This window comes from Bufo gargarizans, chromosome 5 (genome assembly GCF_014858855.1).
Source record: "Bufo gargarizans isolate SCDJY-AF-19 chromosome 5, ASM1485885v1, whole genome shotgun sequence".
Classification (NCBI taxonomy): domain Eukaryota; kingdom Metazoa; phylum Chordata; class Amphibia; order Anura; family Bufonidae; genus Bufo; species Bufo gargarizans.
This window is the reverse complement of record NC_058084.1, coordinates 42,466,333-42,483,778: the sequence shown is the minus strand read 5'-3', so window position 1 is coordinate 42,483,778 and position 17,446 is coordinate 42,466,333. Positions and strand designations below refer to the sequence as shown.

Sequence of the window (17,446 nt, the reverse complement as noted above, 5' to 3'; positions counted from 1 at the left end):
TTCAAGCTCATCAAGAGAATGCCAAGAGTGTGCAAAGCAGTAATCAAAGCAAAAGGTGGCTACTTTGAAGAACCTAGAATATGACATATTTGCAGTTGTTTCACACTTTTTTGTTATGTATATAATTCCACATGTGTTAATTCATAGTTTTGATGCCTTCAGTGTGAATCTGCAATTTTCATAGTCATGAAAATAAAGAAAACTCTTTGAATGAGAAGGTGTGTCCAAACGTTTGGTCTGTACTGTATATATATATACGTTGTCCGTTAAAAGAAAGACATAGGAAAAAACTGAGCAGACCTTGATAAAAAGATGTATTAAATGGCTTTAATATATGAATATGTGAATAACATATGCCAATGTCAAGCATATCATATCATGAAAAGATATTAAACTTACATAACATACTAGGTTTACTATATGTTGGTAGGGATTATATCCCATAAATATTTAATTCAAGTTTTTAAATATTTTAAAGAAATACTTAATCATTCTTTTTTCTTTTTCTTTTAAAGAGTGATATGAAGGCCTTGTTCATACTCATTATATTTGCTGTGCTATATATGTGTCCTCTGTCATCTTCTCTCCATTTTACCCCTTTCATGTGGTTCCTCTAATAAAGTTTCATGTTCAGCCCTGCAGCCTGAATCTGTCATTATGCCTCTAGATCTTCGGAGACTTAGTAGAGTCTTATCAGACTGTTCATGTTCAACTCTGACCAGTAACTAACAATACTCAGTGACAAGGATATTTTGATCTATAGTTATAAACTTATCTGATTCAAGTTGTTCCTGTGGTGGCCCATAGTGCTGGTGCTCTGGTAACCTGCTCAGGTTCTGTCGAGACAGACCCGCCTCTAACTCTTCTCTTCATCCCAATAAGCCTGGTTGCCATGGAATATTCATCCCTCCACATATGTTGCTGTCTGCTTGCTGGATCAGGCACTCTTCCTCTGCCTGTAAGGCTAGTATGCTTACTCCTTGGAGTGTACATGCAAGTCAATAGGTGGCCATCTTGGAGTACTTTAGGCACCTTCCCATTGGGAGAGTGCCTGACTTCTAACCTGTTTGTATCCTGTTTATGTTTTTCTGCCTCATGTTCCGACTTCTGCCTGTTTCCCAGATTGACCCTTTGCTGCCTAACCTTACCTCTGCCTGATCTGCATACTTTCTCTGTGTTGAGGCACCAAAGCCTAAAGAGGGCACAAAGATATTTCTCCCATATAAAAACACACCAGTATTATAAATGGCACATGCCTATTCCTAGATTTTGCACTGGGGCAAATGAGCTTTCAGATACACCCAGTGGCCCTGGAGCTTTATGAACATGGCATTCAGCTTTAAAGCTATTTTTTTGTATGCATTCTTGTCAGAATTTTTTAATCTGTTTATCAGTTATCCCCAAAGTTCAGTAAATTGAAAAAGCCATATTTGAAATGAGTGCTTTAATTTAAGATTTTTTTCTATTTTCTATTACAATATTATCACATTAGTAAACAGGCTAAGCTCTGTGTACAATTTATTGCTATGAACTATAGAACAGAAACCTGAATTGTATATGTTCCATATTCTGCTTGAAAGAACAAGCTGTGTGATAGAAAAGCCCAGAAGATTTCTTGAACATAGTCTGCCTGTAGCTAAAGTAATGCATCATAGTTATGGAGATTGGCAGTAGTGACAGAAGATACTGTGTAGGTCTCACAGAACAGCAAATTTTGATAAAGCAGACTGCAGAGAAATTGCAAAAAATGACCAATGGACTAAGAAATCTATATATTTCCTAAAATGTAACTGGGCTATTTGCCACCTCCATCAAAATAGTTATATGTAATTTTGAGAAATAAAATATAGCAAGCTAAACTATGCCAAGAGGGGGAGGGAACCTTACTGGTGAATTGATGGTGTACCAGAAAGTTGTGGCTATATTGTAGGGCTGATTCACAGAATAGAAGTGGGGGCGGCTTAAAATGAAAACAACAAATCTTTATTAATGTATTAAGTTAAAAATATTATCCCCTTATAAGAACAAACATGGCTACAATAGGTGTCCCACATGTCCTGTGGACATGCATACAGTTGTACAAGTGGTGTATGCTGAGCTAACTATTAACCACAGGGCAGGGGATGTTTGTGAAGAGGCTGGGACTATTGTATTGTCCAGTCCCAGTTCCCTCACCACATCCAAGTTTGTGCAGGGTCCCTATCCTCAATAGGAAATATCTTTGGTGCTTAGATCCCTAAGGACCCTCCCTCTGCTAGACTGCGATCTGGCTGACTATGTTGGCCCTGCTCGACGCATTTCTAAGTCCCTGTAGCAGGCATTTCATCAGGAGCATATGTGGGCATATATACAGAGGAGCCTACTAAACAGAGAGAGCTAGCGTTTGCTGCACGTGAATTGTGCAGTGGCCCTGGCGCTGGCATGGTCGTGCACTCCTCCCTGCAGATTAAATAAGGTGAATATTCAATCAGGAGGGAGGCTTGGTCGAGGTAACCAATCAACTGGAAAGGGGCGTGGCGCGACCGCGCAACATCCCAAGTCCTGGTGACTTGCCTGATGCTATACTGTAGGGCGTCTCTCCATACAGGAGGTAAGAGGGGGGAAATAAGCGGCCTATTACATTAGACTGTTGGTAAAGATGAAGAGAACAACAGGGGAATAGAGGCAACAAGAAAGGGTATAGAACACAGACAGGATAATTAGGAACAATTAAATATGTGATAAAATCACACTTACTGTGGATATATGTAATATCACTGTCTCGCCAGACACATACTGGGCTATATAAAAAAATGTGATGATGAGCCCACCAAGGAACCAAATATGACTATTTAGAGCTGCAGAAAATTACTGGGTGTTGCATATATGATTAAGGCACCTATGAAAAACCGAGATTGTAACAAGGAGGTCCCCGCATAAAATGAATGGGCTCAGCTATACAGTCAGATAAAACATGCATAGCTACTCCTTTCGTTCAGACCTCTCGGTTTCTCGGTACGCAACCAAAAAATCCATTCCAGCTCTTCACATAATAGTCTTTTGTCCAACTCACCCCCCGGGTGATTGGGCAACACGTTTGCTTCCCTGAAAAGTTATAATGTCTGCATTGCCATTGTGTAGCTCGACGACATGTCTAGCAAGGGTGGTGTCTCTTTTATTCCTAATGTCACCCATGTGTTCCCCGGCCCTGCAGGCCACAGGAACATATGGCCAAATAAATGACCCCTGTGGTCCTGCAATTAATGTGTGTCCTGATGTCATAGACTTGGGAAGTAACTGTACTTGTAAAATTCTTCCCTACTTTGATGGATTTGCAGGCAATATGTCCACTGCATCTAAAGCAGCCTTTGATGTGGGGTGATAGCCAGGTATGAGACTGTGTCTGTTTCATAAAGCTATGTACCAGCCGCTCTTTTAAATTTTGTCCCCTCGGAAATGTAATTGAGGGGGAGGTCCCCACCAAATTGCCTATGTCGGGGTCTGTTTTCAGAATACCCCAATGGCGATTGAGGAGTTCCCTTACAATGTGGTCTCCTGCATCATACATACCAATGATTCTGGGAGTCTCTTCATTCATGTCCCTTTTCTTGGGGACAAGGAGATTTTTTTCTCTCCTCACAGCAGGCATGATGGTATGCCTGATTTAGAACCACGTCCGTGTACCCCCGTGATCTAAATCTATGCCTTAAGTCATTGGCAAACAACTTAAACTCAGAGGTACTGGAACAATTGCGCCTCACCCTAAAATATTGGCCCTTAGGGATGCCCTTCCGCAGAGCCCGCAGATGCCAACTTTCCCATTGCAAGAGATTGTTGGTGGCAGTAGGTTTCCTATATAGGCAGGTGGTTAGATGATTGCCTGCCCCCCCTTGTGATTGTTAAATCAAGGAAGGTCATGGAGTTGCGGTCTATCATGGAGTTAAAGAATAACCCCAGTTGCTGATATTGAGTCGTGCCATGAAGGAGTTGAATTGATTGACATCCTCCTTCCACATAATTAGCAAGTCATCGATGTATCTTAGCCAAAGCTGGATACAGGCTGACCACTCCTCACATTCTTCACCAAAAACCACCTCCTTCTCCCACCAGCCCAGGTAGAGATTGGCAAAGGTCAGAGTGCAGGGACTTCCCATTGTCACTCCCCTGAGCTGGTGGAAGATTTTACCACTGAGGAGGAAGATGTTGTGCTGGAGAATGAAGTCCAGTAAGAACACCACAAACTGATTATGGCCTACAAAGTGAAATATGTCCTCCTCAATGATTACATCATTCAACCGGTTCAGGACATCCATGGTGTCACGTATATAGGACTGCAGCAAGACAGCAAATAGATGCAGAATGGTGTCCAGATATATACTTATATTTTGTGTAAGGCTGCCGACCCCTGACACAATGGGCCTTCCCTTGAGGGGGTTAGTGATCTTATTTATTTTTGGTATGCCATAAAAGCACACCATGAACGAATGTGGAGGCAGTAAAAAGTCCAGTTCACTTTTACTTAACAGGTGATTGGAGAGGGCAGTTTTCACAATTGTGTTCAATTGAGAACGGTATTGGTCGGACGTTGTCACACATGGTGAGGTATTGCTGTTTATCAAGGATGACAATATTGCCCCCTTTGTAAAAAAAAAAAAAGCTAAAAAAAGTGAGTCAAATGGCAATTTTCAACGAACCAGTATCTCGTATTCTGGGAATTTACGTGACCTGATAAATGAAACCAAGCTTTTAAGTATATAAATGGGTTCAAATGTCTGTCAGCGATCATAGTCAGAAACCAACTCCAGTAATTCCAACTCCAGTAATTTATGCAGTTAGCTTTGTCAGACTATTTCAGTTCCTACACACACGTTATTCTGTAAGGTTTCAGGCTGAGAGATTTTAGCACTCGCTGATATGTCAATCGTGAACCAACTTGCTGAAACAGTCTTCAAATAGATTTTTGGGGGCTACTTTAATTGTAATCCGCTGCTAAATTTCATGCACAACTGCAGCCATCCTGATCGATGGAGGCCTCAGTTTCTTCATGTTTGCTACAGAGCTAGTTTTATGCCATTTCCAACCAAACTCTGAATACATCCTTGAGCTGGTGGTTTTGTTCCTGGGTACTTGTTGGCAAAGGTCTCTTGCATTTCCGTGATATATCAGATTTGCACATAGCCTTTCATAATCACTATTCAGTGTTCCAGGGATAACACCATGTTTCTGACACAATAGGCCACTTTTATCAAACTGTATAATAAATCTGTCTTAGCCTTAGTTGCCTATAGCAACCAATCAAACCTCAGCTTTCAGTTCCTACAGGGCTCTGAAAACATGAAAGCTGAGTTCTGACTGCTTGCTATGGGCAACTAAGACATATTTACTATTAGGCAGTTTGATTTGGAGATATTGGAGGTGGGCTACTTTTTCCTTGGCCACCCCGTAATTACATTGTAGGCTTGAAAAAAAAACAAAAAACATATGTCCATCAAGTTCAACTAAGAGATGGATGAAATTGTAAATTAAGAAAGGGGTAGTGAGAACCCAGAAATAAACAAATTTCCATAAGCATTACTATTTAATTCTAAGAATTCATCTTCGCCTTTTTTAAAACCATCCCCTTTACCTGATGTGACAATGTCCTGACAGGACTATTCCACAGGTTCACAGTTCTTATGGTGAAGAAGCCTTCGTCATTGCAGGGGATTTTATATGTAATAGTTTTTCACCATTTTTATTGTATATACCATTTACATATATATAAAGTTTAATCATGAGCAGCCTTAGACCCCTCTTCTCAAGACTAAATACAGTAAGTTTAATTATTTTCTCATAACTAAGACCCTTTATACCCTTTATCAGTTTAGTCACCTTTATTTGTACTTTTTTCAGCTCCAAGGCATCCTTTCTATAAACTTGCCTAGAACCGAATTTAATTTTCAAGATGAGGCTGCACCAACAATTTTCAAAATGGTTACATTATTTATTTGTCCTGCCATGTCTTTCTTATTACATGACAATATTCTTCTTGCCTTGCAAGCAGCAGCTAATTGACATTGTGAGCTGTTATATAATGTATAGTAGAACCTTATACCTCTATGCATCAATTGTATAAATAAATAAACTGACCTTTGTCAATTACATTTCTAATAGGTGTTATTGTCTTAGGGGCATTGTTTGTACCTTTTATTGTAATTGTAGGACCATAGCCTTAAAGCTAACCCTTAAGTTTTCACCATCAGCTAAAAAGAGAGAATTTAATAATATAATAAGAGTGAACTATTATATGGAGAGTTACTTCAAATGTCAGAGAAACTGCTTCAATATGAAATCTAATCTAGCATTTAAATACTTGTTCTTATGGAAATAGTTATTTTGAAATACCAATTTTATTTTCTCCTATTATACCATATCAAAAATTGTGCACTGACTTTTGTACCGTGATCAATGACTATAGTCTGTTGCTTATAATGCAGTCACAAAATAGCTCTCATTTCCTATTGTTAATTCTGAGCATGAGGATTCATAAAACCAGACTCATAAATACTTCTTGTTATAACTTGTGGTACTCAAGGGATTGAGAAGTGTATATATCAAGATAGAGCACTTCACCTGCATGATTCACCATCAGGAAAAGTCTACTTGGAGAACATTGATAAAATTCATTCTTCTTCATATAACATACTATTATAGGTAATATGCTGGGGAACACAACATGCACCAGATCCTTAGATTAAACTGACCAAAAATCTGTAAATTGCTATAACACTAAACTACTTACAAAATACATTCACAAGAAAATAACTGTAATCTACACTAAGTATATATAATTAAGTATATAAGTTAGCAAAGTGGAATTTGATCTAAATTTCTGGAAAAATCAAAATTTCCAGTGGCTTTGGGGTAAGAAATCAATTTTTCATGAAATGACGGTAAAAAACCCCAATAAAAATACATACTTATCTTATCCATTTGATTGTGTAGAGGCCATTTCGGCCATCTGAATTGGAGAAAACATACCAATTATTGTTGCAGCATGAGAGAGAATTGACGCATTTTCATCATTAAAGATGGCCGTGATGGCCTATCCGCAATCAAATGGATGAGGTGAGTATGTATTTTTTTTGTTTTAACCCGTGATTAACCCCCTGATAGGCTAAATTTGACTCTCAGATGCCATGATCAGCATTGAACATGACATCTGAGAGGTTAAATGACAAGATGGAATGCAATTTGTTGTGAAATAATTCATAATGAATCAAATTTCTTGTCTAAGCTTGGCAAAGCAGCCAAATAGAATTTTAGAAAATTTTGCTGATCACTAGTTACGGAGCTTAAGATGTTAGTGCTAATTTTTATCCTGGATTTCTGAAATAATCTACCGCAGTCCTATGTCAAACCTCTCTTTGTTCAATATGGACAATTACAGCTTACCTACTGAACTTTATCATTACAAAATTTCCATAATAAACCAATAATGTGTCTAACGATAATAAACTTTATAAAATATCTTGCTCCCTGAAAATCCCTTAGAACTGTGAGGGAGTGTATTAGAAAGAGCAGCGCTATAAACAAACCTGGTGATTGAGGGGATAGAGGGACACACTATACATATATACGAGTTGTTTGGCTCCTGACCCAGAGACCGTTGAGGAGGACATTAGTGACGTGCAGACAGTACTCGATGATGATAATGGAGCTGATCACACTTGGGAGCCAGGTGAACTAGGGGCTTCATCATCATCTGGAGAAGAGGGTAGCAGCTTGCCTGTGAGGCAGCGGCAGAGCCAGCAAGTTACTAGCACGGCCAGGAGTCAGCAGGGTGGCAGCAGTGGGAGGTCAGGAGCGAAACGTGCCCTGGCTAGACCACCAACTTAGCAGGAGCCTACCTGCCTGGAAAGTATTGGTGTAGGGGTTCAGGGAAGCAGCGGCGGTAGCAGTCAGTCAGTGAGGAGTGTTGGGGGTAAAATCACCTACTCGACGGTGTGACAGTTTTTTTGATAAGCTCCCGTAGGAGGTGAACATGGCCATTTGTAGGATCTGTGGGCAGAAGGTGAAGTGTGACCAGGGTGTCAATGTTGGCACCACTGCCCTGCGTCAAGATATGCAGTGTCACCATAAAGGGCCCTTGGAAAACCGTGGCTCCGATGTGGTAGTCAAGCCTGCTGCAGCAACTGCTGCATCACCCAGTGGAACACACCCAATTTCAGGCAGTCAAGGCTCCACCACCTCAGCCGAAGGGAGCTGTCTGTCTTTCCCATTATCTGCTAATCCTAATGCTCCTGTTCCTCCTTTTAATCCTCGTCAGTCATCCCATCGGCAATCGATCACCGAAGTGATTGCCAAGAGACAACAGTATGCGTGCACTCATTCAATGGTGCAGAAGCTGAATGTGCTCCTGGCCAAGTTGCTGGTGCTGTAGTCCCTCCCTTTTCAAGTGGTGGACTCTACACCTTTCAGAGAACTGATGCCGAGGTGGAGAGTCCCAAACCGTAATTTCTTTGCCAAAAAGGCAGTACCACGTATGTAGAACAGAAGGTGGGCCAGTTCTTGAGCCTGTTGGTGTCTGCCAAAGTGAACCGCAGTGCCGACATGTGGAGCTGTAACTACGGTCAGGGAAAAACATGTCATTTATGGCCCACTGGGTGAAGGTGGTTCCTGCAGAGCCACACCAGCAGCTTGGCCAGGTAACGCTGCTTCCGCCTCCACGTTCTCACTCCTTTATTCCTGCGACAATGTCTGCCTCTGCCTCCTCATCCTCCACCGTGTTCGCAGACTCCACTGCAGCGACAATTCACAGTGCCCCTCAGAATACCACATGTGCAGGGCATGGCGGTCTCATGCTGTTCTGACCCTCGTTTGTCTGGGCGAACTGCGTCACACAGGGGAGGAACTGCTCTGTGTCCTTCATCAAGAAATCAAATCCTGGCTTTATCTGTGACAACTCAAAATTGGAACCATGGTGACCAAAAATGGGAAGAACATGGTGTCGGTGCTGCATCAAGGAGGGCTGAGCCATGTGCCCTGCATGACACATGTGTTAAATTTGGTTGTCAAGCGGTTCCTGAAGTTTTACACCCATCTGCAAGACATCCTAAAAATGGCCAGAAAACTTTGAATGCACTTCAGCCACTGGTACACTGCAAAGAACACCCTCCTTGAGCTGCAGCGGCAGAAAGGCATTGCCCAACATAGGCTGATTTGCAACGTTTCCACCCATTGAAATTCCACTCTCCATATGTTGGACCGACTATACGAACAGAGAAAGGCCATAAATGATTTTGTTTTGTTTATTTGTCAGTCGCCAGAACTACGGGATAAACAACGTCATTCCACTGCTTCATATCATGGAACAGATGCTGGTAAATCTGGCTGGTCAGGGTACTGAAGACGTTGTGCCTAGATCTAATGGCCAGATGAGCCCTGTGGGGCTGAACTGGATGAGGAGGAGGACATTGGAGCATAGAAAAATGAGTGGTTTTTCTACACAGGTGACAGGAGAGGAGGAGCAGGAGCAGTCAGAGGAGATACAGAGTGATGAAGAAAACTGAGGCAGAGGACCCAGACACTGTGGCATTATGCAGTGGAGATGGAGGCAGAAAGTACCTCCAAGTCACTTGCACAAATAGACTGATGCATGCTCACTTGCTTGCGTAGTGACAGCCAAATTTTTACCATTCGGCAGAGAGATGACTTATGGCTCTCCACCTTGTTGGACCCTCGCTATTGGTCCAAAACGGGGGCCTTTTTTCACCCGCTGAGAGGTAAGACAAACTGAACTACTATAGATAGAGACATCCTATGTAGTCAGTTGGCCGCTGCCCATCTGCGCCATCGTCCATCCTCTCGCAGGTCTGACTGTGGGGTCCGACCATGCTCACGTTATCTGCCAAGGCTGTTCCAACTCCATCAGCAACAACTTGAGTCTAGAGTCACTGATGACCAGCTTTCTTCACCCACCTAGTGAACTAACTACTCACCAAAAGCAGCAGCTAGACCTGGAGCAGGACCCGAAGCAGCAAGTGTTGACTTACTTGGACAGTACCCTGCCACCCCACATTAAAGATCTGCTGGACTATAGGGCAGCCAAACTGGATTTGTGGCCGCAACTGGAAAGAGTTTGCAATTGAAAAGCTGTGCTACCCGGACAGTATTGTGGCACCAGATTGGGTGTCTAGTGCGGTGGGGGCCATAGTTACCCCAAGAATGTGGAGATAGTGACCTTTGTCAAGATGAATCAGACGTGGCTCAGCCAGGATTTCCACCCACCAATGCCTAATGCCTCAGAATAGATCATCCATGGAGCCACACCAACACTTTGAAAAAGAGACAGTTTTTTCTGTCTACCTGCCTTAGCTACTAATCTGATACTGCCACCGGCCTGATGCCACGCATCTGATGCCAAGTGCTCCTTTTTTAACCCATCTTCTTCAGCTGGTACTGGTATTGCCACCCACCTCCACACTTTGTCACTGGGTCACTCTGTGGTCTCCTTATGCTGCTGCCACCTACACACTATGTCACCTTGCCACTCTATGGTCTCCTGATGCTGTTGCCACCTCCACACTATGTCACTTCTCCACTTTGTGGTCTCCTGATGCAGCAGCCACCTCTATACTATGTCACCTTGCCACTTTGTGGTCTCCTGATGCTGCTGCTACCTCGACACTCTGTCACCTTGGAGCTCTGTTGAATCCTGATGCTGCTGCCACCTCCACACTGTTATTGTGCCATCTTGTAGTATATTTCTGACGCTGCTGCCGCCACCTCCACACTCTGTCATTGTGCCACTCTGTGGTCTCCTGATGAGGCTGTTGCTGCTTCCACCTCTACACTGTGCCATTGTGCCACTCTGTGGCCTCCTCATGCTGCTTCCACCTCCACACTGTCATTGTGCCACTCTGTGGCCTCCTCCTGATACTGCTGCTACTTACGCCACGTCCACACGCTGTGATTGTGCCACTCTGTGGCCTCCTCATGCTTCTTCCATCTCCACAATGTCATTGTGTCACCCTGTGGGCTCCTTCTGATGCTGCTGCTACTTGCGCAACATCAACACTTAGTCATTGTGCCACTCTGTAGCCTTCTGATGCTGCTGACACTTTCACACTGTCATTGTGCAACTTTGTGGCCTCCTCCTGAAGCTGCTGCTGCCACCTCGACACTCTGTCATTGTGCCACTCTGTAGCCTCCTAATGCTGTTGCCACCTTCACACTGTGATTGTGCCACCCTGTTACCTCCTCCTGATGCTGCTGCCGCCACCTCCGCACTTTGTCATTGCGCCATTTTGTGGCCTCCTGATGCTTCTGCTGCCACCTTCACCCTGTCATTGTGCCACTCTGTGGCTTCCTCCTGATGCTGCTGCCACCTCCAAACTCTGTCATTGGGCTAATCTGTGATCTTCTCATGCTGCTTTCTCATCACCACTATGTCATAGGACCACTCTGTGGACTTATCATGCTGTTTCCACCCTCCCCACTTCATGACCAAGCTACTATTTTGCCTTTCGGCCAGGCTGACATCATCATTTATTTGACCCTTCTTCTGATATGTCAGAAGGAAGGAAAAATTAGACGCACAACAGATCTTGTCTATGTAACAGCTGTAAGGCCTGCATGACATGGTCCCTATTTTGCATCAGAATTGGCTTATGATTTGGTAGCCAAAAGCAGGAGTGGGTACAAAACACAGAAGATATGCAAATATTCCTTTTATGTGTCATCTCTGTTTTAGATCCACTCTTGTTTTTTTGAGCTTTATCAATGCTGATGGATTACTGACCAAATACTGCCCGAGTGAAGGCGGATGCTCCACAGACTGGACCTGTTTTTTGGGGGTTATTGTTCTGACGGATCAGTGGAAGGGCAAAATAATCAGTGACATCAATACAAACTTACTGCTGACACCCTCTCTACTCTGTTGGGGGCTCTACTTGTATAAGCATTTCATAGAAAAGGTTCTGCAGACATTTATGTGGAATCAGCTGCAGACGGTGTAAAAGGAGTGCGCTTCTTTATGATGCTAACATTGACCTGAAGGCTGAGTTCACACTTGAGTTATTTGGCCCCGTAACTGCTCAAATAAGTGAAGTGTGCAGTGATTCTAACAGCGACACCTGTCATCTGCATGTCATACTGACTTATAGTATTGTTTCACTACCAGAACAGACTCCCTATAAATGTTACTGCAAGTCACAGTGTTCTACACCAATCATAAAGGCTCTCTGCAGCCAGGAAATAGTCATTTTTTAACCCGATTCACGCAGAATAAATTTGGATCGAACCAAAAAAAAATTCTAATTTTGTTCGAAATTTGCTCATCTCTAGTGAGGAGGGCATAGTTTGGTTTGGGGGCATAGGGTTTGGTGATATTTCTCACTGTGATGTTGGAGCTTTTCTCTTCTTTATGTAAATAGCACAAAATTAAAGAAGCTGCCCCATCAAGATCATGTCTAGTCATATTCCAAATTACGACATATGGAAATTCCCTTCTAACAAACCCCTCTATAAGGCAGAGACTGAAGCAGTAGCTTTAATTGTGGTCAACTTAAATAAGTCTCTTTCTAATATTATATTACATACAAGTTGTCCCACTGATAACTACTAAATAGACTGTAATTGTTCTGCTTTTACAATGTTGTTCAACATATCAGCAAAATTATAAAATTCAGTTATTAAAATGAGAGTGAAGAGTTAACAAAATAGTATTTCTATTGACAACTTCACATCCTTTGGTTCGTGTCCAAATTTATCAAACAATAAACATAGTTTCTGCAGTTTAAGGACAGTTTAACACTACTGCTAAAATTTAGTTATATTTTAATGTCCTATCTTGGTTACAACACCCAGACCTCGGAGTTCTATGGAACTGAAGTCTTAAATCACATAAGATTGTTGGTTCAGTAAACTGTGTAGGAGAGAGGTTGGCATGTTGTATTTATAATAGTGCTGCCATTATTCCCCCATTTGAAATGTCTGTTTGATTTTGAACTCCCCATTCAAATGATACCAGACCAACTGGGCATAGTGGCGAAAACATATAGCACAAACATATTCTGGTAATTCGAATATATTTGCTCGAAAATAATGTATCTCTTGCTATTTGTTAAGAACACAATTTACTCTTTCTATTTATAATAGTTTTTGGGCATTAAGAAAAGCTATTAGGCTAAAAAAAAGTATTAGATATAAGTTGTTAATAAGCATTCTTTGTCATTAATTAAATAAATTATTGGTAAGTGGAGCAATAAAAATACACCTAATTTAGAAAATTGTGTTATATAAACTATGTGCATAATATCATATGTGCTATTTATATCAAAGTGAAAATAAAAAATCATAATATGATTCATGGAAATCACTGCCATTGTCCACAAAAGGACAATTATCAATATAATAAATTCAATTTCATAGTAAAGGTCCAGGTCACAGCTATAGCATATTTTCCTTTGCCACTTTAAAATTCACCAGTGTCATAAATGGCAGATGAATGGTGGGACACCCGCAATATAAGCTATTAAACTTTTTAAAATAAATTTTAAAGCATTTTCTTATTGTTGCTTATTCAGTAGAGAATATTTGTAGAGCAAACCAATTGTATTGTTGTACTTATTAACTATATTCTTTTATAATTATTAAAAAAAAAATCTATAAAGTGTTTGGCTATGTGCTATATTATATAATTAATAAAAAAGCTAACAATACAAACTATAAGAGTAACAGAAATGTTTTAAATGTATAATATATAATAATATATATATAAAATCAAATATAACATTTTGTTAATTTATTAAATTCATAGACAAAAAGAATATATTTTTTAAAAGGATTTGTCTCACTTTCGCAAATTGTATTTATCATGTAGAGAAAGCTAATACAAACCATTTACTAATGTACTGTGATTGTCCATATTGCTTCGGTTGCTGGCTTGATTTATTTTTATTTGCATTATACACTGCTCATTTCCAGGGGTTACGATGACCCTGCAATCCAGCAATGGTGTTCATGCTTGCACACTATAGTAAAAAGTGACAACCTATCCGGTGCCCAGGACTGGGGAAGCATTCATCGATACACGTATCTCCCATCCCATCCACCTGGTATCTGCTCTGCAGCGGGAGTGATGGAACAATTTAATCAAGCCAGCAAAGAAGGCAACATGGACATCACAATACATTAATAAGTGCCTTATATTTCCTTTGTCTACATGAAAAATGCCATGTGCTGATTTATAACAATCCCTTTAAGCTAAATAGGAATATATGACATTGTTATCAATAAATCATTGATAAAAACAATCATTGATTTTTCAATCATGCCTATTCACCTAACAAAAAAATATATAAAAAAATAAAAACATATAAACATCTACAATATTACAATAAAAATATACTGATACTTTATTTTCTATGAATGTTACATTTAAATTACATTTTTTTGACATACAGATCTAATATGTTTACACATATGCTTAACTAGATGCGTCAAGTAAACTAGTTGTGTTAAACCAACACCGTCAATTGCTTTTCAAAGGCTTTTGTTATAGGATATCACAATGAGTTAAGAAATTTGAGTTAAGTTTGACTCTAAGTTTAACTCTACTAAATCTGTATTTATAATTTATTAAATTTTATTTAGAATTGTGTGTAATTAAAATCCTATATTAAATCTATTTTTCATGAAGCTATGTTAATTAGTATAATTAATTATAAACAATACTGTATTAGCATCTTATTAGTTTTTCAGCAAGTTACAATACATCATGGCCACTAATAGTTAAGCTAGTTAAAAAATTAGGAACATAGAGCCAGGACTTTGTGACAGGTATGACTCAAATCTTTAATGAAACGAATTACAAACTGTCACACATATCTAAAAATGCTGAAGAGTCCTAAAAGGTAATAACTATGATTAAGATGTCTGTATGAAAACACCCAGGTAACTATGAAATTGTAGAAAATATCTAAACAATGGCTTTGTACAAAGCTTGCTAGATTGAACATAAAAAAAATCCAACATTGATCAAATGGTATAAGACTGGAAAAATGATCAATTTTATATTTAAAATAAATATATCACCACAATCTTGGACTACTTCAATAATATATGAATATAACTACAGATAAGAAGTCCAGGTCACTATTTGTTATTTTCCTAATGACCCCCATTGCCCTGCCTTCAGGGCTCAGAGCTAAACTGAAATACATTGTTAGGACTGCTGCTTTTTAACCCTTTTTACCCTGGGCCATTTTTCACTTTCCTGCCCAGGTCATTGTTTGCAAATCTGACTTTATATGTTAATAACTTTGGAACACTTTTACTTATCCAGGCCAGTCTAAAGCTGTTTTCTCGATACACATTGTACTTCATGACAGTGCTAAATTTGAGTAAATATATATTTTCTTTATTTATAAATAAATCCCAAATTTACAAAAAAATTGGAATAACTTACAATTTTCTAAATTTGAATTTTTCTACTTTTAGGACAGATAATAATGCCTCATAAAATGGTTATCGGTCATCATTCCACATATGTCTGCTTTATGTTGGCATTATTTTGTAAATGTAATTTAGTTTTTTTAGGACGTAAGAAGGCTTAGAAGTTCAGAAGCCATTTTAACTTTTTAACAAAATTTCCCAAACCATTTGTTTAAGCACCAATTCAGTTATAAAGTGATTTTAAGGGGCTTATATAATGGAAACCACCCATAAATGACAATATTTTAGAAACTACACCCCTAAAATTATTTAAAATGAAGGTTACAAACTGTGTTAACCCTTTAGGTGTTGCACAAAAATTAAAGGAATATGGAGATGACATTTCAAAATTTCATATTTTTATTTATTTTTCAGGTTAATCAATTTTTTCTTCCAACTTAGCAAGGGTCAACAGCAAACTAAACCTCAATATGCATTACTCTGATTCTGCAGTTTACAGAAATACCCCATATGTGGTGATAAACTTCTCTATGGGCAAGTGGCAGGGGTCAGAAGGAAAGGAGCGCCATATGGATTTTGTAGGCAGATTTTGCTAGAATGGTTTTTGGGCACCATTTTGTATTTGAAGAGAACCTAACTTACTCCTACAGTGGAAACCCTAAAAAAGTTACCCCATTTTGGAAAAAAATACCCTTCAAAAAATATATTAAGGGGTACGAGCACTTTGACATCCTAAGCGTTTTAAGGAATTTGAAAACACTTGGCTATGTATTCACAGAGTGCTGCCTTCTGACATGACTCAGAAGGTCAAACCTAAGTTGGTCCCAAATAGGACTAAATTAACCTCCTTTAGTTCCAGAATATTGGAGGACTACCTACACTGACATTCTCATTATGTTTTGTTTTCTGTGTCCTAGTTTCCTTCTCACCCCCAACTCCCATCTTCCCTCCAAGAGGTCCAGGCTCCATAGGTTTCTTCCCACTAATTCGTCAACTGGAAAAGAAACACCCATACAGGGGTATTTATGCTTTACACCTTCTAATTCTCACACTAGACTATGGCTGTACTATATATAGCTTCATATAATGTTAGAGGCTTCAAAACACCTGCCAAGCGAAGCCAAATCTTACAACTACACAAAGACAAAGCTAATATAAGCTTCATTCAAAAACTAATTATAAACACAGCAAGATTCCAAACTTTTCTCGTTCTCACTACAATTTATGGTTTCAGATCTTCTTCACGCACTCCAACAGATTGGGTGTGAGTGTGGGATTCCAAAAACACACAGATTTATCTTTTACGGATATTAGATCAAACAGTGAAGGACGCTTCATATTGGTCAAAGGGAAAATGAACACACAATTATACATTTTCACAAACATATATGCCCCGAATTCTGCACATAAACAATGGTTTGCAAAATTCTTGGAACATCTAGAAGAGTTCAGTGAGGGTATACTGGACCTGGTGGGGGATTTTAGTGTATCTCTTAACCCTAAGATAGATACTTCCTCTGGTAGATCTGGTGCACCAAAAGCAACACTGAACAGTATAAAAAAAAAATTGTTGCACAAAAGTACGCTTACCGGTGTATGGCGCACACTAAATCCCAATATGAGAGACTTTACTCACTACTCCTCCCCCCACAATTGCACAGAGGCACAAATTGGTTCCATAATTCACTCAGACCATGCACCAATATTTATCACCTTTAAACCACCACACTCCTCTCCTAAAGTCTTTACTTAGAGATTAAACAAGACCTTATTAGATAGAACAGATATAAAAGAAGTGTATAAATCAGTCATAAGAGGATAATTTATTTCCCTAGCCTCTCATTTAAATAAAAAAATAAAAATAAAGGAGACAATAGCACATCTATATGATAAGATCTCCAAATTAGAAAAGGCCCATAAAAGATCACACAACGAAAAAAAAATAACTCAATAATCTCATGGCTGCTAGAAATGAACAAAAAAATGTATTAAATGCATAGTCCACCAAATTATGCCTATCACTACAGCA

At 39.7% G+C, this 17,446-nt stretch overlaps 1 protein-coding gene across 1 annotated transcript in view; it reads right to left on the bottom strand.

Annotated features, from left to right (window-relative positions):
• The window catches only part of CSMD3 (CUB and Sushi multiple domains 3), a 1,090,172-nt gene that overhangs the window by 910,863 nt on the left and 161,863 nt on the right, over positions 1-17,446 (bottom strand). The window contains exon 3 of the mRNA XM_044293228.1: positions 10,632-10,640. Within this exon, the coding sequence (XP_044149163.1) occupies positions 10,632-10,640 (9 nt within the window). The remainder of the gene's footprint in view (positions 1-10,631; positions 10,641-17,446) is intronic.